Consider the following 23,607-nt stretch of genomic DNA (forward strand, 5'->3'; position numbering starts at 1 on the left):
GGGGGAGATAAGTGACTCAGATTCACAAATCCCCAATGGAGCAGACAACGGTGAGACAAGTCTCAAAGTCCAAACATTTATTAGCTACCCACAATGTACTAATTGAACACACAATAATTGGCTAAGTATATAGTGAGTTGTGGCAAGCAATATAGTATGCCTTGCATTTCTTAATAGCAGTGAAGGAGAAAGGGGAAAAAGGAAAGGAGGGAGATAGAGGGAATAGGGGAATAGAGATCACCGCTCTGGCTTTCTGTGTCGATCCTGCCAGTGAGGGTTCCAGGAGGCATCAGTCTTCTTCACTTCACTGCACTCTCTCTGGGCCCCCCGCCTCCTCTTTCCCCTCCCTCAATTTATACACGCTTTCCTTGGGTCCGTCCCCTAGGTCGACCCACATACCTACATATCCCATGTACGGGGAGGGGTAAGGTGTTTCATTGGATGATGTAATGACCATGATCATGTTAGCCTTTGGTAGCATATTGAGGGGTGTTAACTTTAATATGCATTTCATGGATAATGAAGCAAAGTTCATTCACCGGACAAATGGCCCTTGACATTTGGCCATGTGCACCAGAGCAGAACTGTCCTGTCTCCACAGGGGTCCCTCCTCCAGCTGCACCTTGTGTTATTCAGGCACTCTTATCAGCTTCGACCTCCACACTATCCACGCTGTGGCTATAGTTTTGTCTTTTGAGTGTTTGAGGCATTCCTTAGCTTTGAGGGCCTCAACTTTTATCTCTTTCTCAGGCTGTTTTTCTCAGTCTGTGTTTCTCACAGGCCTGGTTTTTTGTCTCTCACACCACCTTTGTTTTTTTGTCAGTTCCCAGATTTTTGCTGACTTCCTGTTTCTTGAGCAATCATCCAGCTTCTGGGGCAGAAATGCTCACCTATTATCAGTTCAATGGCAAAGTCATTAGCAAGGCAAGCATGGTGTCTGGCTTACACAATAGAGCCGCAAAGTGTCAGGCTTACACAGTGGAACCAGTGATCCCCCCTTTCAGGCTTATGTACAGGGTTTGATAATGCAGCTGCAAGGGAGTGGGGGATGCATCATTCGATACGCTCCTGCTTTCTTAGGTGACATTCCTTAAACTAATCACAGAGGCCACAGCTTGTTCTTGAGGTTTTCTGTGTCAATGAATGATTGAGGCATTACTTCCTTCAGTTCCTTACAATGATGAAGATCATTCCAATATATTTTTGGCCTGTAAATAATTAAACTTGTTTAAGGGTATTTTCCATTCCACACTTGTGTGAAATCTGATTTTTAAAAAAAGAAATTGTCCATTTCTTTGTTTGATGCAATTTTGCAAATTGGTCTACTGATTGCTTTAATTTCAATGGAATCCTAAAATCACATGTGGGAGGATGACCATCTCTTCAGCTGCTTGTAACCGTTGCTGTATTTCCAGCACCTGTCCATCATTTGCTTTAAGCGCTTCCTTTTCAACTGCAGCACCCTAAGAAACTGAGTCTAATTAATCTGTAATAAAGACAAAATTAGAAGGATCTTCTGGTTGCCTGATTAATGTGAATGGCTCTGGCATACTTTTGGTGATAGACTGCTGGATTTCACTGAAGGAGGGCTGCTCTGTTCATACATGCCACCACCTGGTGAGATGATCCCCAGTACATCCTTCCCACCTATACTAGTGCAGTTGGAGTTGTATACTCCTGTGCCCTTTCATATCATGGTTTCATTGTCACATTAAGAACAGACAGTGAGAATTATAAATAAAACAATTCACCTCTTTATTAAATGCTACAAAACCATATGTGAATGACAGTTGACAGCAGGATTTGCCACTTGCCAATTTCTCCTGTGTACGAGTCTTAAAGCTTATTCTGTTTCCTTTTCGTTGATGCAGGGAGCAATTCGTTTAGTCCCAGTATACCAACAAGCACTAGGATTTGCAGAAACTCTTTAGAATTTACATGTATTATCATAGAGGTCTTTGTATGCAAAATAGAGATTATAAAGTTTTGTTGTAACCTACAGTAAATATCTTTTTTTGTCAGTAGAAAAATTGCCAGAAGAAAAATTGGCCAAAGCTATAGCTTACTTAAATTACACTCATCTTTTTAATTTATCTTATTTCTTCTGTGGATCTTTTCTGAGGCAACTATACATTGTTTTCATAGGCCAGAAAAAAACAGGAAAACATAAAAAACCCCTCATCCTGCTCCCCAGACCTATGCTTATTAAGATCATGTTGGTATATTTAAACCACAAGCCAAGCATTTCTATATCTTTTCAGATTTGTGTGATGAATTCTGTGGCCACTTCTGTTCTTGTTTCCAGTTAAAATATTGGGATACTGTGGGCTTTTATCATCTCTCTGCACCAGAAAATAATCATGTACAATACATATCTTTCAAATAGTCTGTTCAAATTATACAGAAAGAAAAAAGTTGAATATTTTTTTCCTTCTTAATTGGATTCAGGGATGGGGTATTGTAGTGTATAGCCAATGAGTCAGTCTAACATGTGGTGTTGCAGTTACAGTTTTATTGGGGAATAAAACAGCCTGCCTCCTTTTAAAGGGATACATCTTCTCTGAAGCAATATAAAACAGGGCTTCGGCATTAATATGTGGACTGAAGTTGTATAAAATGTATAAAAACACTGGGTAGTAAAGCTAGAAAATTTGCAATGGCATTTTGACCAAGAAACCTTTTAAAGCAATGTATCAGCAGAAAGAAAACCTCCACAATTTATTTAATTTTTAATTATTCATTTTCAGTATAATTCTAGGAATACTTGTATTGTTGCTTTGGCAAGTTTAGTATTTTATGTATATGCCAAAGGGCAGCTGAGAAGACGAATAGTATTTTCTAAAATACTTAATGGTGGCATAATTCTGTGGCCAGTTGAATCAGTGGGAATTGTATCTCTGTGATGTACATGAAGTCTTGTTTGTTTTTGAATGTATGCTTTCAAAATTGTCAGCCATGATATTTTGGTAAGTTACATTGTTATATAATGTATTGACACAGAAGTCAGAACTGAGCAACTAGATGCAAGAAGAAACCCCGAACATTGGGGACTGTTATGCATGAACAAATGATCGTTTATCAGTTGCTTTGCAGCATCAATAAAGTAACAAGTTACTGCTGCCTTTGCTGAGGATAGTGTAAGCAGCAGTGGATTCTGTAGGATGGCAGTACGTTCGCAGCCAAAAGACTAAAACTTCCTGTATCAAAGCCCTTTTATAACATAGGAGTCAAGCTCAGCAGAACCTTATGAAAAATGTAAACATACTTATATGTTATTTTAAATCTGTCATTTTGATGCAGTGTTTGTGCTTCTTTCCAATGTATTTTTTATTGCTTCATAGAGTGCTAAGGACTTTTTATTACTCTACATCATATAAAACTCTTTTTCCCATCCTGCAAAATACCTTTTGCTGGGAATTTTTTTGTAGCCCATAATTTGAAAAAATTCATATATTTGTGTATCATCAGCTATCTTAATCTCCAGTAGTGGTCATTGGATCACACCATTTGATCCAGAACCAGGAGAGCATTCTGCTTACAACCTGCCTTAATTTAAAGACTCAGGTCATACAGAGCATACAACGTGGTAAGCGTCCTCACTGATAAGGATTCAGCATTCTATATTTGACTTGAAATTAATACTTTTTTTTTTCTTTTGTTATTTGGAGTTCTTGCCAGCAATGTGTTGTTTTTTTTTTTTTCCCTAATAAAAAATTTAAATAGCTTTGAGCCAGTAGTAGATACTTTGGTGCCCATGAAAATTGTGAAAGACAATTTATGAATATTTTAAGATTAAGCAGATAAACTGTGTTTAAAAATGTATGCCATCTGTAGTAAAACTAATTATTTTTTATTGAAATACTTTGACATTTAATTGAGTGCCTTGCAGAGATCTGAATACATTACATCAATCTAGTCACCTTTATCGATCAAGATTTTAACCTTGTTGTTATTAATTCTGTATGTTTGAGATCAGTTTTCCATAAAGAAAGAAAATTGAGTGTCAGCAATTATAGTGCAATTCTTCACTGATTTTTTGATCGTGTGTGATTGCCGGGTTATCAGCACAGTGGTTTAGCAATTCAAGTAGTTTTTAGTTACCATAGTTCTTCCAGTAGCTCTTGACGTATTCTTGAGCATTAGCAATTTACAGTTCTGGAACTTTTCAAGTGTTCCAAGATTACTGCAAGTAAAAATTAATTATTCAGAGTTCTTCAGCCAATTATTTTGATGCTTTTGAGAGCATGTTTTGTGCAGAGCCAAAAAAGTTAATGTTTGTTTTACCATCCCCCTTCTTACTGATGAAATAAAATTTTTTAAACTGTGAACACTTGTGTTCTGTCCCTCTTTCTCTCATATGCACAATGCAATATTCTGAAATACAGACAATTGGTAAAAAAAACCCTCCATTGTCACTGGAAGCAAGGACTATAAGGAAAAGTTACTTAAATTTTAAAATTAAGTGTAACAAAATATTCTCTACTTTAAGGAGGCTTTAGAAATTATGAATGTAGTGGTTTCAACATTTAGTCAAGTATTTTAATCAACTTTAAAGCTATAATTTTGCATTTTGTTTTACTTGTTTTCATGTAATTGTTGATGTCTTTCAAGTATATTGATGGTTAGGATGGTATTTAAAATTAATGAAGTCTTTCTCTTGCACTTTGTTTCTCTCTAATATTGTGCTGCAATAGACCAAAATTATACTAGGATTATATATTGAGACATAAAATCAGATTAATTAGTATTTATCCTAAGATCCATTAGCTATTAGTACCATCAAATGTGTCCTCTTACATCAACATTTATATAGCTTGAGCATTTTCTTCAGACTTCATTCCCCTGAGCCTTCCATAATGGCTTTATTTTTTTATTGTACTTACACATCTACCATCTCTTTGAAGACTTTTAAAAAAATATCCAATAGTTTCCTGAAATTATTCTCCTGCTTATTTAGACAGAATTTCTGGCTTCTGTACTGTGATTAATTTTAGGAATTCGTAAAAATTTTCTATTTAAAATGTAATTTGTTTTGGTTTTATTTTTATTTTAATATTTTACTTGTATTTTTATAGATTTTTTTTAACAGAGAGAAGAATATCTGGGATTCTAATATTTTTCGATTTAAAATTATATAGTTCCTTTCTCTGGATTTAAGTACACAATTATTTTCATTTTTTTGGTTTTGTTTTCAGCTTTGGTGTTTTAAACCTGTGCTGTCCAGTTGCTGTGTCTCAGAAAAAAAGAGACAGTGGCAATGTGAAGATGATGAACCTTGCTTCCCTGTAATGATTTAATGTAATCCTTCTTAGCAGAAATAATTTGTCAGTGTTTGTCATGTTGAAATTGCCACCTGCTGTAGCTACCATCAAGCATATAATGAACAAATTTTGCTTTTCCAAGACTTTCTGGTAGCATTTGACTTTAGCTGTGCTTTATTTGCCCCCCCCTTTTTTTTTTTTTTCTTTTAAGAGTAACATCCTTCTAGTGTAATATTATTATCAAAACTAACCGTGAGGCCAGTTTATTAGGATTAATCCCTCCTGAAATGAAATGAAACTAGAACGTTTAGAAGCATGAATGCAGCCTTCTGCAGAAGTCTGTGATTAAGGGAAGAAAGATAAGCCTCGAGGACTGTAAATGAGATGGGTGGGTACAGATATGTGCACAGGAAGCTTGATCAGCTCCTGGCTGCTAAAGTCATGGCGGCTTCCTGAGCCAGTTGTTGTGATCGGTGTGGTGCTGTCTCTCACTCTCACTGCTGCTCCCTTTTCCAGGTCCCATGCGAGCCTTGTTATTTAGCTTTAGTATTTCTGATAGCAAGATGTTAAATTCAGCTAGTCATGGAGCACAGCACGGCCTCTCTGCTATGTGATCTGTTACCACACATCTATCCCACTCAAAGCTGAAGAAACAAAAAATACCATTAAATGTAGGTATTTTCAAATCAAATCATTCCAGGACTCTCATAAAATTATATTAATTCTCAATTTCAAATTAAAAAAAACCTCCACTATGAATATTTTTCCCAAGCACTTCATAAGACACAGTTACACAGGTTCCCTTTGGGACAGCATTTCACATAAATTCTAATGATCTCAAATGGGAAAATTTCTTACTGTATAATGTCATTAAATAAGTCATCTCCTCACATTAGCTTTTCATTGTACATATGAGGCAAGAATTAAACCTGCAACATATATTTATTTGAGCTTTGAAACTCCCCAGAATATACTGAAATACTGAGGGACAGTCATTTAGTTAAAATAGTAATGATATGTAGTATTTCCCCAAATTTTGTGTAGATTTAAAATTCTTAATCAGAGGCACATAATGCAAGAAACAAAACCTTCTTATTTAAAGCCAGTATATCAAATCTTCCAGAATATTGTTAATGTTATTTAAAGGAACCATGTACATACTAGATTTTTAAAATTCTATTTTATATTATCAATTAGAAATTTGCCAATTTCAAAATCCTGGTTTTACAATCTCTTATGTATTTTATCTTCCCTAAATACTTGATTACAAATTAACATACAATACAAAAATGTATCACAGGGATATTTTAACTATTATATTTATTATCATATAGCACTAGAAAGAGACACTGTGATTTAGAAAAATAATAAAACAATATCAGGACTGTGCATAGAAAATTTCACTGGAAAGAAAGATACTGTTATTGTCAGCCATATTTTATAATTTTTAAAAAGTAGGTTTGCTTGTATTTCTTATTACTGTTTTTTTCAGGTACTTATTACTAATCTGTTAAGGTAAGTAGAAAATCACTTTGGGGAGAAAAAATGGTTAATTTCTTTGGACTCACTCAAGAGGTGTGTTTTATTACCATAAATTATAATTGGATGGCTGACACCTGGAGTGGAAGTTTTACTTCATTTTTTATTGGTTTTAAACTGAGGAAATACTCAATAGATGTCTGGCAGTCTGTTTTATAAAGCTAATGCCCCGGCTAATATAACACCTGGTGTCTATTTGTTTTAGGTGTAATTTCATTTGTTGCTGAAGATGAAGACCAACAGCAGTCTCGACATAACAGCTCACCAGAGAAGACAGATGGTGAACAGGCCCTTCAGAAATTGTCAACAGAGTCACCACAAACTGTTGATGCAGCAAACATGGGTATGTTTGTTATTATGGATAAGTTCATTTTCAGTTTGTATAAACTTATATCAATTTCTTTTTAAATTAAATGTATATTTAGTATGCCAGGCCACATGCCTGCAGTGTTAAGTCAAATGTTTATTCCAGGCATATATGGAACTTCTCCTTTCATGATTTTTGAAACATTTTAATGACATTTGAAACTGAGCTTGTTTTTTCTTTTTCTCTTTTTTGCAACAATGTCACTGAATGTCACTTGTTTTTGGGGAGGGGCAGCATTTGTTAAATGCTTTCTTTTAAAAGTATCCTATAATATTAATAGTGCTGATGTCTAAGCAGGCTGTTTCTGAAATTCATTGTTCCACTCTGCTGTGGAAAACACTTCCATTTAACTGTCAGTCAGAGATGCTCTTTCTGGTTAATTACAGTAAAATTGAGTGGAGAAAATTCCAGAATACTTTCAGTTTATCACTTCCTAGTTTACTCTAACTAGTTTCTGCATTATTTTTGAGATTTTAAGTGTTCCAGAGGAATACATTTGTGATTACAGATGTGAACACCAAATAGACAAAGGTAGGGTTTTTGTGTTGAAACAAACGTCTCCATTTTCTTCTTTACATTTTCAAGTAAAGATTTACCTATAGAGCTGTGTTTTTTATGCTTTTAATACCTAATCTGAAATGTATTTAAATTATCAAGCATTATGTTAGATGGCTAATAATGTTGAACAGTTGGGGTTTTTTAAATTCTGGCATGAAGAGAGCTAGAAACAGGAGAAAGTCCCTAAGAAGGAAGTTAGAAAGAAAGGAAATAATCAGTACTTAGACTTCACTGCTTTTCAAGGTTCAATATTTCCTTTCGTTCTCCTCCTACAACTAGTTTTTTATTTGAATTTTCATGTACAGCAACACAGAAGCTGGTAGACACTAAAACACACAATGCATCGTTGTAAGTTTACAGAAGAAGGACTTTAAGAAAGATTAGATTAAGGTGATATATGCAGACAATGCAGTAGAGACGAGAATTAGCAGATTTCAAGATGTTAGGAGGAATTAATCATGGAAGAAATATCAAGAGTGATGCCAAGTACAGGAAAATATTTGAAATAATCTTCAAATCTCTACTAAAAGCCTGCAAATGTTTGTGAATTTAATTATGCTTCTATTGTCCAAACTACACTTCTGCTTATAAGATATTTAGGCTTTGCAAAGTTAGGAATCATCAGTCCGAAATTAGAGGAGGCTGTAATTGAAAGTAACTGAAAATAGAAGGTTAAGTAAGAAAATAGAAGGTTAAGTAAGAAAATAGAAGGTTAAGTGAGTGGATTTCTCAATACTGTCCCTACCACTGATATGAATTGAGGGCATTATTCTTAGGTAGCAAATCCAATGTGAGTTCACTGTTTGCTATTATTGTGACTGATAAGCCTTTTGCTCATTTTGGTTCCCCATTAACAATGTGAGACTGGCTGATCTACTTACACATTTGGAACGTGTTTTTCAAAGATGATGGTGAGTGATTAGTCTAATAACTTGCTGAGAGGGGTCAGGTGATCAGCTCTAATTCAGCTCCCTATTTCATTACATGCTAATTTACATGGATATAATCACTCCAGCATACAGGGTCCCATGGGTAGCTGGAACAATGTGCACAGCTTATTCATGTATGGCTACGTCAAGTTACTATGTCTTATCTTTCAGTTACCATCTTTTGCTATTTTTGTGCTACTGTAGAGTTGTATCTTTGTCTTATTGTAACCTATGTGTTTCTAGTAACTCAAGTTTTGTGATGGCTAGCAATGTTTAGGGCATCATTAGGACTGCTTTCTAAAGTGAACTTAAAGTAGGACATGGAACAACTCTTCCCTCATACAGTATCACTTAATAATAGGATCTTTGTTTCTTCGATACAGAAGATATTCCATTACAATGCCCGTATCCTAGGAACAGCAAGCTTCCATCTCACATGTGAATCAACCAGCTGCTTCTAGTCAGTTCACAAAACATTATCTTCCATCACAACCATTCATTTGTATTAGACATCTATAACTTTTACAACTGGGGAAACTATATGCTGAAAATGGCTAAATAAAGATAGAATTTAACAAGGTGTGCTCTAATTTATATGATAGTAGTCTTTTTCTAAACTTACTTCAGAGAGGAACTAACAAAGTCTTAGCTTTATCCTACACAGTTTTCTTTTGCACCTATTTTGTTACTGTAATTTTTCATAAAAATTAATTATTCTATGGCTTTTCAGAACAGAATAACTGATGGATATTTCAAAAACTTAAGATTTTTTAATTGCAAGGTGCATGCCACTAGTAGAATGCAAACCACTTGCATTTGACCAGAGGCATCACACACTGAAAATGTGCATGTCAGAGCTGAGAATCCCCAGGGCTACTGTTACCAATCTGGGGTAACAGAAAATAGTGAACTTCTGATGTAGAGAAAATTAATATACAGACTTGAATTGATAGAGACCTAAACAAGTGTGAGGTTGTTCATAGCTGAATAAGGTTAGGAAAAAATCTCTAAAGATAAACACATGTCCACCAAACATTTTTGTTGTGCTGCCACTCAGTGAAAATTATTCTTTTGAAACATACTAGAAACTACTACCTTGTTATAGACACATTAACATTTAATATCTTCAGGTACACGCACATATGCATTATGTAAGTATGTATACGCGTATGTACCTTTTCTTATTTTTTTCTTCTCCAAATTATATTGTAGGTATGACTGTAGAAGAAGAAAATTTCTAGAATAGTTTTCATATATTCTTTTCATAATGTCTACCAAAATCGTTCATCATGCTCTTCCAAAAAGCTAATGATTCTGAAATTTGTTCATGATTTTTTTCTCCTTAAGATGTAGTTAAGGAAAAACACATTTAGTGCTTCCAGTGAAAACCATTGATATGGCAATCCTTATGACAAATCCTTTTTATGCTGCCTTATACCAGGGGACAAAAAAGAAAACAAACCAAAGCCCAAACAGAAGAATGTCTGCAGCGCAGATGTAGTGACAGGGCCTTGCTCCTTTCTAAACTGACATAGGTTTTCAGTTCTGTCCAAAGCATGTTTCTGTCTTCAGAGAGAAGAGGTCCTAGGGGGTTTTTCTCATGGGATCCAAAAGTAAGAAAAGGCTAAGTGGTTGCTAAGACTGAAAGGAGGATGCAGCTGGTCTTTCATGTAAGATTTATCATTAGCTATTCCTATATACTGAAGAGTTAAAATCATAAATAAGTATTAGTCATTAATAGATATTTGTTTCACAGTCTGACTAAAGGCTGTGAAACCTCCCATACTTGTCAAAATTTCCTCTCAAAGTAGAGGAAATTTTTCTAGTCTACTGTGGAGTCCATGGTAACTTCTTAAACTGAACTGCCCTTGGACAATTGTTCCTGTGTTGCGCTCTTTGCTGTGTAGCATGCCAGCAATAGGGAGGATGCTTGGCTCAGCTTCTGCTAGACCAGCTCAGCCGTCCTTAGGAATCTGATCTGATAGCTCCCCTGTAAAGAAGTGTCAAGAGTGTGAAGCTGGTGCAGTTGCTGCAATGGCTAAGACTTGCACTGCAACTTCAAATCGCCCTCCCCTCTTCCAGAACCCCTCACTTGCCTCTCTTCAGCAGCAAGCCTCAGCACAGAGCTAGCACTTAAGCAACAGTGTTTAATGATCCTGCCAGTGGTGATGTCTCTCAGAGCTGAGTGCTACAGATGCAGAATGTTTGCTTGTACAACACAGGGGAATTTTACATGTGCTGTTGTCTTATTCTGTCTGCCCTAAGCATTGCCTTTATCAAAAGATTATACTTCCCATTGTGTTCATCTTATGGAATGCATTTACATTTTTATGCCATTGCCAAGTTTTTTAATTTCTTTGTACTTGAAAGGCATAACATCAAACAGATACACTACTTGCGAATAAGCCATGATAAAAAAAGTGTAGTCAAAGTGGTTAGGCCTGGCATTCATTTTGGCAAAGCCTGTTTTAGTTATCTTTTAGAGCTAATTTATCCTTCAACCAGGCCTTCAATGACAGGTGACATTTTCTAGTCTAAATTGTCATTGTAGTTCTCATTATATGTCTCTGACAGTTAAGTGTCTTTCCTGTTGTCTTTACAAACTGCTTCTGAGTGGGTTCATTGAGGAACTGACTCCTTTAAAAGGTAATGTTACTTGTAGATGTGGTCCTCCCGGACTTTCAGGCTTCAAATCGATCCCAAGAGCTGAACATCTGTGGTAGCACACTGGGATATTCACATAAGGAAGATAATGAAATAATTTCTTTGTTCTAGCAACTGATAAAGGTGATTAAGAGAAAAACTACTCAGGGTGGCGACAGTTCAAAATAAACTTTGCATTCATGATAATTTTTAAAAAGATCATAAAAATTGAGTATGCAATGCTAAATATTAGGATTTATTCAGTATTAATGCAGTAATATGATATATATCTCACATGCAAATTTATTTATGGAATTACTATCCTTCTAACAGGAATATTCGTAACAATAATTTTGCCTTATCTACCTCATAAATTTTGATTGTGTAGTTAAGCTATTTTTCAGCCTAATCTGCACACAATGTTCAAGCATAGTGTGCTCCACCTTCAGATTAGTTTGTTTTAATTGAATCTCCCTCATCAGGGAAAAAAAAAAAGTTACCGAAGAAATACCCAAAGAAAATAATCCCTGTGTAAACTGCATGCATATTTGAAAATGTAAAATACCAACCCGAGCTTATCTTTTTTTTTGATAGCATTTTAGCATTTGAAGCTACATTATGCTAGTGCATACCAGCTTTTGGATATGGTTTAGCATATGTAGAACATTAAGGATTAGACTGGTTTATGTTTTTTTCCTTTGTCAAAATGAATGTTCAATTATTGTTAGCTTTCTCAGTAGGTGCCCTTTTGCGCTACTGCAGTCTACTGTTATGCATTCTCCTGTGCCCTTTTGAGACTCAGAACAGCTTGATTTGCCTAATAAAATAACATGTTGTTTTGAAACAATTCAGATGTAGCAAGGCTTCAAGGACCTATGGCCCATGTGGAATTTTGTGGGGCACGGTACGTGTGCAATTAAAAATCTGTGCAAACAAAGCATGGTAGCCCATTTAAAATTAATATCAAAAGCAATCTGTAATTGCTCACAGTGTAGGACTGCTGGTGAACTTTAGGTTACATCTTCCTTCATTCAGCAGGTGTTTTAATATTGCTGTGCTGAGAAGGCTAATAATGTTGCATCTGCCCTAACCACAAATAAGTCAGTCCATTTGTAAACTTGTACATCTGTATATTTGTGGATGTCATAGCATGTAGGATTACATTTGCATATAAACAGATTAATTTCTTATCTAATTAAAAATGTCTGTGATATGCATTTTGCTTGTTCCGGTAGTCTGTATAAACTATACTACTGATAAACACATTCATCCTGTCATGTCTGGCAGACCTCAGATATTTATGTATATATATGATTTCATCAATTAGTAGCCCATTTAATAAAAAAATATTCTTAAAAAAAATCCTGAGCAAAAATAATGTGTAGTTGTCATGGTTACATGGCCAGATATACTCTGGACTTCTGCCTGTCCCTCTCAAGTTCAGCTGTGTGAGACAGGTGTGACTTGCACCTTGCTGAATTGAAGCAGTGCAGCAGAACCACACTTCAATTTTTTTCCTCTTCTAATCCACCCTTCAGCAGTAGGACTAATGTGATAGGTCCAAGTGTAAACCCTTACTGGTAGTCTGTGACAGAACACATTCAGAGTGATATAAAAAATAACATTTTTGAAACAAAATAGTAAATAAGCTAGCAACAGAGCAGTAGTTTCTTTACAGCCAATGCCCTTGCTGTTACGTTTGAGTGTTTGAGATGCTCTTTATCTAGGTCATCATTTTGCCTTTCCTACTTTGTCATGCTTACAAAAAATTCTTATTTTACCCCTTAGCAAGCAATGAATTAGAAACACACAGAGAGCACGTAATAGTCATGAAAAAGAACACTAATTTTTACCAGTTCCTCATAGTTGTGTAAGCATGGCTGGGGCAGAAGATAATGGGGTGAGGAGAGGACAGAGGGAAGGTCCCTACCAGTCTCCTTTATTCATGCCGTTTCAATTGCTATGACCTGTGAAATTACTCACTGAGCCAGAAAACAAGAAAAAGTCAAACTTTATAGCCCAATACTTGGGACAGTTCAGAAGAAGTGGATTTCAAATCAAATATATGATTTTGTTAGTCTTTTACAGTGTCTTTTTTTCCCTATCTGAATAATTACTTGAATCTATTACATGAATCAACATATTATGACACATTCAAATTACAGTAACATCAACAAGATTGTCTAAGAGCAATTGCTTAGAATACCCTATTGCTGAAGGGTGAGAACAATTTCCTTCAAGGTGTATGTTCAGTCCCTCAAGCAGAGGAAAGAATTGCATATACATTCTCAGAGCCTGGCAGGGTAATCCAACAGTTAAGCTATTTTATAAATAGATTCACACATCCAGAACAAAGTTTTTATATATTTATGTCTTTGTTGCAAGTTTCTGAAAACTAAGCAGTTGAGAAATATAAATTAAAACATTAGGTTGAATCAAAATTATATTTTTAATATGAAAGAATATTAATTTCCAACAGGAGAAAATAAAAAAATATTTCTCCATATAATCTAATTAATTTTTTTCATTCTACCGTCAGGGTCCTCCACAAGTATTATTATTATAATTGTATTACAAGTAGTGCTATACTTTAATAACTAGACAAGTTTGCATCACATACTACTGCCACTGTCTGCCTTTGAAGCTGTAACTAAGTTGTTCCTGAAGATTATTTGTGATTAGGTAACTCTAGTTGTGTAAGTCATGTTTTGTGTTAGTAAAAATCTGTAAGTTCACCTCATTGTTTTTTTCATGGAATAATTTCTCTCATATCTTACATCTCCTTGTCCACTCAGTAGCCTGCTGCTGGAATTTGCTAAGCACTTTTTATTTCTGTAGCAGCTGCAAAATCAATGGCCCATATAGAATTCTGGCTTTTAATTTGTCCCAGACACTGGACATTCCTGCATTCTCATACATTCAGTTATGAGGTAGGTTTGTCTAACTAACCATCAAAGGACCACTCTGATATTTTTACTGAGTAGGCAATAGATATTTCTTGTCCAGTGCAGTGATTTATTTGTTATGGTATCTACTGTGTCTCTTAAAATATTTCCTTTGATTTCTCTGTAGGCACAGCAGAGTCCTAATTATTCTTGACATACTTACGAAATTATAAATATTACGGAACTACTGTTTCCCACTGTGGCAAAAGACAGATGGCATTTTATACATTGTCATCAGAGGGTGAGAGTATGTGTGTGCAAGAAGCGTAATTGAGAGATTTGGATGCACTTTCAAGGCATTATTTATTTCTGTTTATGGCATTTGGAACTGATTTTGCAGTAGAACTTTATAAAGGGGATATTTTTGATGAAGTGGAAAGAAGCTCACTAAGTAACCTTGTTCTTTTGTTACAGTTTTTCCCTGTTTATCTTTTTGTAATATAACTCATTAAACACTCCCACAGAAATTTCAGATATTCACAAGTCACTGCTCCTTTCACCCTCAAATATACATTTTGGAAATGAAAAAAAGTTCAGAATGGGTATGTTACTGGTTTGTGTTGATTACTAGTACTGGATAAAACTATCATTGACATCAGGAAGGAACAGTTGTCAGAAAAGTCTCAACCGTTACAGTCATAGACTGAAGCATATTCAGTTGCTGTGTGACATTATCACAGTTAACCTGAATTCAGAAGCCCTTGTGGCCTTTTTGAGGGGTATCAACCAAAGTCTTTGGCCTTTAGCATAGCTTGATTTCCATAAGAAGCTAAGAATTTCTTCATTTGTACTGCATTGTCTGCCTGTAGGTCCTTGCTGTTCACTGTAGGTTGATCCAGAGTCTTGCTCTCTCTCAGAAGCAATTGCAGGATAAATTCAGTTAAAAGGCCAAGTGCTTTTTGTTCATGGTCAAATAAAAATTCTTTAAAAAGCCACTCACCACTGACATGTTGTTTTGCCACTTAGAATGTAATTAATCTCTCATTTAAGTCCTTTATCTCTTCTTCCTGGAGAAATCATTATATTTAAAGCAATCTTTATCATCTGACAAAGAAGGCCAGTAGCATCCTGGCTTGTATCAGAAATAGTGTGGCCAGCAAGACTTGGGAGGGGATCATCCCCCTGTACTCCCACTGGTGGTGCCACTGGTGAGGCCACACCTCGAATACTGTGTTTGGTTTTGGGCCCCTCACTACAAGAAAGACATTGAGGTGCTGGAGCGTGTCCAAAGAAGGGCAACAGAGCTGGTGAAGAGTCTAGAGCGCAAGTCGTGTGAGGAGCAGCTGAGGGACCTGGGGTTGTTTAGCCTCGAGGAAAGGAGGCTGAGGGGAGACCTTATTGCTCTCTACAATTACCTGAAAGGAGGGTGTAGTGAGGTGGGTGTCAGTTTCTTCTCCCAAGTGATAGGAAAAGAGGAAACAGCCTCAAGTTGCACCAAGGGAGCTTTAAATTGGCTATTAGGAAAAATTTCTTCACCAAAAGAATTGTCAGGCATTGAAACAGGCTGCCCAAGGATGTGGTGGAGTCAGCATCCCTGGAGGTATTTAAAGGATGTGTAGATGTGGACTTAGGGACATGGTTTAGTGGTGGACTTGGCAGTATTAGGTTTGTGGTTGGATTCAATGATCTTAAAGGTCTGTTCCAACCTAAGTGATTCTATGATTCTATCATCTCTCTGGAAGACTCCTGCACTTTGTAGTGCTGTTGGATTACATTGTTTGCCTTGTTCTAAGTGAAAGTAATCTTGGATGCCAGATTTTTTAAAAGAAGGAAAATCTGCACATGCTATTTCTTATGGAGAAAAGGTTTTAAAAGGCTGATTATCCACATTTTTTAAAATTGGTGTATTTGTGCTAATTTCCTCCAAAACAGTATTTGTAAGAAAGCTGCTAATGTGACTCACTAATTGAGCAATACTTTTTTCTAGCAAATAGAAAAAGCCATGTATGTCACTGTTAAATTATGCTAGTTCTTGAATATGCATTTTATTTCATTTGTCAAGTATAACTCTTCCAGGTTTTCAAAGCTCCTGTTGTAGCCATGTGCAAATCCGGTTGACCTGGGAATTGACTGACAGGATCAGATGCAGATTGAGTTTCTAGATTGTTTAAGCATCAAACACTGGTAAACCTCTGTTGTGTATATATATATGCACAACAAAATAATTTTCACAGATAATAAACTTTGCAAAATTTGAGTGGATTTTAACAGAAAGAGTAAAAAACATGTTTCTGTATGTATGGTGACTCCTTCAAAAAAATGTCATCCCCTGCTTTTAATTATGTGCTACAGCTTCTCAGCAAAATATCTAGATGTTGTGTATTTTCTTAGAATAGCTGTTACTGGATTCCTTTGGCTAGAAAATTCCAGAAAAGCAACACAGGGAAGACAGCTGGCTTGGACAATTTTTAATTGGAAAGTTAGTTTAGCAAAGATATTAGCAAATGTCAGTGAGTTTTAAAATGGAAACAAGTAGGCTAAATTAATAAACTTTTACTTTCCCCCTTATTAACTCTTGTCCTGAATCTCATTTGCTGCTGGTATTGCAAAAACTTGAGGTTCTATGTATTTTAATTTGTGAGCCATGCCTTTTCTATATAAGAAGAGATAAAAATGCAAACAATATTATGAAGTGTCAATTTACAATATGAATTCTGGTGGTTGTTCATTTAATATACCTTAATGAAATCATAGAAGTATAAATATGCAAAAATAATTTGAATGCTGTTATAATATTAGCAGAAAGGATTGGCATAGTGTTATTCTCTCCAGTTTTTACTTTTTTTGTGCATAAAAAACCAATTAAAATGTGTTATTGCAATATTGACATTTACTAATATGCCACTGATTATGAGTTCATACCATACAATGCTTTGCATAGGATACATGCATCAACAAATGTGTTAAATTTTATATTTAGGTAGTTTGTATATATGTATTAGAGATTATGCAACAAGATGGCCAGTGGTCACTTCACTTTTCTGTGAGCTGAGGAAATACTTTAGAACATACTTTGTGGTATCATTACCTGTTCATTAAATATCTCACTTCGGTTCACATCCAAAATTTGAACTAATTTGCAATGAACTGGTACATCCTTCTCCTTTACCTTCAAGTATGTCAGACTTCATATTACTGTTTACTGAATATTTCTTTGACTGTCTATAGTAACCTTACATATCCACAAATATTTTTACTCTTGACAAATACAGTGGGTTTTTTTCAGTGAGATTTTTTGAGATACTTTGAGTCCTGAGCACATGCTTGTTTATCTATACTGAAAGGTCCTTGCTTTTTCCTTTTCTGTTTTACACTAAGATATATTTATTTTGTTCCACTGAACTTCTGACCTATATTTTTCCACAAAGACTAGAGAAATCTCACTCTCATGCTTCTGTTTCAACTGGTTTGCCTCATTTCCTACCAATAAATTTATGGAGAGATCATGTAACATTTTTTCTTTATTACTCCTTACAATGTTTTCTGTGTCACAGTGGGGTTTATTAAAAGCATGATTTGTAAGTGCTGTATTGTAGATCTGATCTCGAGGATCTTTCAAATGATCCTCACTTTTTTATAGGTAGGTGAAGAGATGAACAGGCAAAAACGTCAGCAAGTACCACAGGGATTCCTGTATCTTATGTGTTTAAAATCTTCATGTCAAAGCTCACTTATTTGGATTTAATGTTCATTTGTCATAATTAATGTTTGCATTTATACTGGAAACTGGAAATTATCCTTGAAAATGAACTTTTAAAACCATTACTTTTACCATTTTGAGATTTTTTTTTAATTTATTTTTGTACTGAATAATACTGAATGGTATTTGCTTCTTTTTTAAGGAAGATATAATTTTTCTTTCTAAATATGAACACGTTGGCTGCATTCAGAGTCTCTCTTCTAGAATACACATAAACATTGTTATTATTCTTTGGAAGTGATATAATATTACATGCAAATCAATACTACTTGCTGTACAATATGGCAATTAGTATGACATTGTTTTGAAGTGTAAAATGCATGTTTAAAAAATCATACTTTTTGCTTAGGCTTCACATAGTAGTCACACTGTAAATGCAGTAAACCATCTTTTTGACATAACAGATATTTTACAGAGACAACTAAAAAAACCCATCTAGCATAAATGTTTTGTGTCACTATTGTGGATATATGCAGTACTAAATAACGTGCAGGACACAGAACCTAGCAAGATTTGACTTTTAATTTTTTAAAAAAATGTGCGTAGTATGTATGAAACGTGGGAAATGTACATATGTAAATTACTGTTCAGTCATTTTCAACTGGCAGTGCATCATGGTCCCTTATGTCCTTGTTATTTCAGACTCAGTTTTCATGCATGTTTAAAAATATATTCCCTAATAAAAACAATCCTCATAGAAAAGTTGCAGTGTGGTAAGTAAAATAACAGTAATTCCTCGGCTTTTGGGGAGTTTATGAAGGCTTTTGTGGTTTTGACAATTAGAATGAATTATAAAAACATGATTAGTGTTCCTGGTAAGATATTAAAGTAAACTTGTATTATTTAGGAAGAATGCTTCTTCTTTCATAGTGTAAGTGATATATATACACTAATTACTATTGAAGGGTAGAAGGAATTAGAGGATTGTTTTCACTAAACTCTCTGGATTTATCAGTTATCTACACCTTATTGTCAACCAGTATATTGAGAAATTAGTAAGAAAAACATGATAAAGTTCAGCATCTATAAATATGGCAGACAATATCCATGAAATGAAAGAACGGTTGGTTTTATTTAGTGCAGAAGTGCATGAGCATAAAGCTCTTCTGCTTGAAAATTAATGGAATTTTACTTCATTTCTTATTTTATTGAAAACATAAATTGTTCACACAACTCTACTACAACAAAAAATAGGTTTTGCTGAAATCTAATGAAAATTTGCCTACTTCATCATTGTGGTCAAGATTCTATTTCCTAGAACTCATTTTGTGTTTTATGGATGTATAGAGAAATAAACATAGTTTTCCTAAAATGACTAAAAAAGTTTTCCTAAAATTACCTAAGTTCTCATCAGAAACATGTTAAAGACACCAGAAAATTATACTCGTTAATAATATCTTCTTCAGGGAATACACAGTTTTTATCCCAGAATAATGTTGCCTTTTTTGTGTGTGTGGTGTTGCTTTGTATTGCCTTTTTGCCTCACCTTAGGAGAATGAGATCAAATTCTTACTCTGTGGCAGAACTTGAAGTGGAAAGTGATCCAAATCCCAATGAATTTGATTAAAAGGTTCTTTTTAAAGTAAAAGGGTTATGCTGAAAAAGAAAATAAATGGACACTTGTAAGATTTACTGCCTTTGCATTTGCCTTGCCGTGTTTCTATGAAGCATTATAGTAAGACTATATTAGGGTTGATAAAATGCTTTTGGCTAATTTCATATTTTTACCATACCACCTGTATTATGGAAAAGTTATTTTTTATTAGTAAATAGAGAATAAAAAAATTTCTAATGAATGGCAATCTGGAATCACTTTGTAGGATGCATGAGTATAATTTTTGTAATTCTGGCTTACCTTCATTTAGAAAATAGATATTCTTAGCCTTAAGATTTAACAGTGAGCCTGATAGAGTATGGTAGAGAATTTAAAAGTGAACCCTGTCTGGAAGTGAGCTGTCTTCTCACTGAATTCTTATGTAGATTCATATAATAAAATCAAAGTTAAGTCATAGTTAAAGGGTCAGTTAGAAATTCACGTATATTCCAGGAAATGTTAAATTACTTTCCTGGTAGCTAGAAGCGGTTAAATCTTTGAATATTAATGAAGTTCTATATTAAAAATGAGGATATGGGTTCTTGCCATATCTTGGTTCTTTTTGATATTTTTTTAAAGCTGCTGAATTCCAAGCTGAGAGATATAGAACTTTTAGGGAAATGCAACAACTGATTTACAGTAGCTTCTAAATTCCAAGGTAATTTCTAGAATTCAGTTGATTCAATGGCATTTGCCTCTCAAATGAAAGACCTGTGCTCCTTAATAGAGCATAGCTTTTAAATACCTTGCATGTGCAGCAAGTCATAAGAGCAGTTAGTTGATTGTGTGACACAACACTAGTATAAAACTGGGCTTTGTCTTCAGTAAGCTTATTTTAAATTTCTTGTGTTAACAGTAATAGAATATAACTTGGAATTTCATAATAAATTACACCTAGAGAGCACAACACCTGAAGGATTGTTAAAGCCATTCTAACAGGCCTTAGCTGCTAAGATTTAAAACCAAAAGATTTTTACAATATATGTGCCATATTTGTGAGCAGACTTCTGAAATTTAAGAATACATGCTGCTTTTCTGCTGCCTTTTTCTTTGACTGCTAGTTTGATCTTCTGCCTGTCACAGGACATTGTGTTTCACTAACATAGTTTTATATTTCATTCAATAACTTGTGTTTGACTGAAATAAAAGTTCAAAAAGGCATGAATTATATATTGGTATGTTGTTTCAGTACTATGAATATTTTTACCAGTTCTAAAATCATAAGAATTTCAAATTTGAATTTCTCTGGCTACAGTTTCTTGATATTAAATATTATATGTCAAAGAGCTCTTAGTAGCCAAAAAGTTTAATTTATGAAGGTATTTTACGTAGTATAACAATATCACCTATTTATAAAAAAAGAAAAAAATCCTGAAAAACTATGATGAATTAGGTTTTCTCTCTTTGGAACAATATAATTATTTATGTATAAATGTCTGTATTTTATATGTTTTGTATTCATCCTGATGTGGAATAGGAAAACATCTTAATATTTCTGTGGAACTTCACGGCTGGAAATCATCTGAGTACAACTTATCCTACTTTGCCAAGAGTATATCAACTGTGACTGTGTACATGACTCCTGAGATGGCTTTTACTCTTCAGACATGTTAAAATGTCTGTGTCACACAGCTTACCCAAGCTGTTCACCTGGCAAGTGATTTCCTAGCATAAGTCACAGTTTATACCCTCTTAAAATGAGCAGTGCTATGCTAAACCTGGGCAGTGAATACTATTTCTGCCAAGATGCAGAAAAAAAACAAAAAAACAACCTAGGTTATTTTACTCCATCCTTTTCTGGAACTTCTTCAAGCAATTAGTATTGGTGGCTTTTCTACTACACTGACATAAGACATCTTTCCTTTCTGTTCTCTTTCCCACGTCATTCCTCATTACATAGTTTATATTGGTTTTGTATGCATCCTTACATATCACTGATGATTTTCCTAACCCTCCAGAGAGCCCACAGGGAAATTTAAGGACCCCTTTTTCCATGATCACACTTAGCAGCTTTATACACCAGCATAATAGAAATGAGCAGTAATCTTTCTGTTTGTTATCTGAGACCTTATAGGTCAATACCCAGAGACTAACTTAGACATAGGTAGACAAAGATTTAAAAAAAAAAAAAAATCTCAATAGACATAAAGCCAGATTTGGCAAATGGAGAAAAATCAATAGACTTTTGGAATAACCTCTTAAGAACCTCAGTAATTTTAAAAGTATGAAGTAAGTGGGAGCAGGAAAGGTTAGTACATAACTTGTTTGTGTTCATTGTGTTAGGAAACTGACTGACGTGAGTGTGATCATGGTTGCATCTGTTCAGGACTGCAGTCCTAGCTCTGTGTTTGTTAACAGAGTGCCAAGAATTGTAGTTTCATGTGAGCTAGAGATTATGATTTTGAACGAGGGTGTGTTGAGGCATTTGGTGGAACACGAGAGCATGTTAGTTGGGTATGATCTGGTAGATATAACTTGTTCCTATGTTGATTTTGACAACCATTCCTCTAGGATGTTTTTTAAAGCTATTTACTAATGAAGACTGCATGACCTAGGTAACCTGTCCTAGTTATCCTCAACCCTTAACCATCATAAAGTTTTCGTGGTACTTTTCACATGTACTAAAGCCCACCATTGTTTACTCTTAATATCAGGGACAGGGAGATCAGTTTTAGTAGCAATTTGTGGGGCATGTGAAGATTGTAATCACTGTCTTTCCTTAAAAATATTTCTGATGAAAAAAAAAAATATTTATCAATAGTTGTTTTCTGAACTTCAAATTCATACCAATTATACTAGTTTTTCTGTGTTTTCATAAGTCTTTTCATCATTGCATAACCATTAGTTACTTTGTGGGTTTTTTTGACTTTTCTTCTTGAGTTGTTCTTATCTCTCTCCCTCTTTGGAATTATGTGCTTATTCTACTCTTAGACTAGATTATCCTAAGTACCTCCTCTGCTTAGCCTCGGCTTCTTTCTTTGCCAGGTCTTTGAACTAAGGTAATTATATTAATCAAATAACATTCTTAAAGCAAATATAATTTATCTTCATATTAAAAGTTAAACAGTATTTCTAAGATTCTAAGCAATCACTTCACTATATAATCTCCAATTACATAAAATTTATTCTAATCAGTGAAAAGTTCCAGTTCCTCTTGCTTGCTTTACAGACTTCTAAAACTATTATATAGCAACTGAAAAAGTATCATCTTCCCATAAATTACCACAAAGATTCTGCTTGTGATGATGGTCTGTTTTTTAGTTAACGAATTGAGACATGTTAATCTTCTAGACTAAGAATAATAGAGCCAGGCAATAAAACATGAAATAATACTATGGGGGCAGAGTTTTGAGAAAGCCACGTGTAACAAATGTGTCTGAGGTGCAGGCCACTCCCATCCTACTTGAAACCTACCAGTGGTCCCCAAAGGTGCTCTGTTTATTTTCAATGGCTCATTCATGACAAATTCCTTATGTAGTAGATTGTTTAATCTCCTAAGTGTCCATTTCATCCCACCCCTTCAGCGAGTATTCAGTGGCTTATGATGCAAGTATGTGGGTCTTTTCAGTGTGTGGCTACATACTCTTACTAAAGAAAGCAGCGTCAAGAAATGTAATTGACATTGTGGATCTACTTTGGTAAAGTTTGTGACAGTCCTTTGAATTTATTCCTCCAAAATTCATTCCTCCAACTATTGACTGTAGTTGGAGGTAATAGTTAGAATATTCTCCCTGTCCCAACATCCAGTGAGTTTTTGACTCTTGTGTTGCCAAAATGTGCTGAATTTCTGTTCAGCATTTGGAATTTTCTTTATTTTTACATACTTTGTGTTCACGTATGTCATGCTGCTGCAGAGCTTAAAAAGGTGAGGGGAGATGGAGTCTAATGCCATATATACTGCCTGTGTTATTGTCTTTTTGATCTCTTGGCTACATCTATATTTATTAGTGTCACAAGTGCTTGGTATCTGTATGGCATACTGACATATGCTCTGAGTTTGCTCCCCATGCTACAATTTCCTCAGAAAAAGAGTTTAATATGTGAACCAGATCAGATCCTGAGTTCTGCCCC

General features: G+C 34.9%; 1 protein-coding gene across 1 annotated transcript in view; it reads left to right on the plus strand.

Moving 5' to 3' along the window:
* The window catches only part of CFAP47 (cilia and flagella associated protein 47), a 347,912-nt gene that overhangs the window by 195,730 nt on the left and 128,575 nt on the right, over nt 1-23,607 (plus strand). Inside the window, exon 50 of the mRNA XM_074860922.1 lies at nt 7,006-7,143. Coding sequence (XP_074717023.1) covers nt 7,006-7,143 — 138 coding nt within the window. The remainder of the gene's footprint in view (nt 1-7,005; nt 7,144-23,607) is intronic.

The sequence above is a fragment of the Strix uralensis genome, chromosome 2 (assembly GCF_047716275.1).
Source record: "Strix uralensis isolate ZFMK-TIS-50842 chromosome 2, bStrUra1, whole genome shotgun sequence".
NCBI classification, from domain to species: domain Eukaryota; kingdom Metazoa; phylum Chordata; class Aves; order Strigiformes; family Strigidae; genus Strix; species Strix uralensis.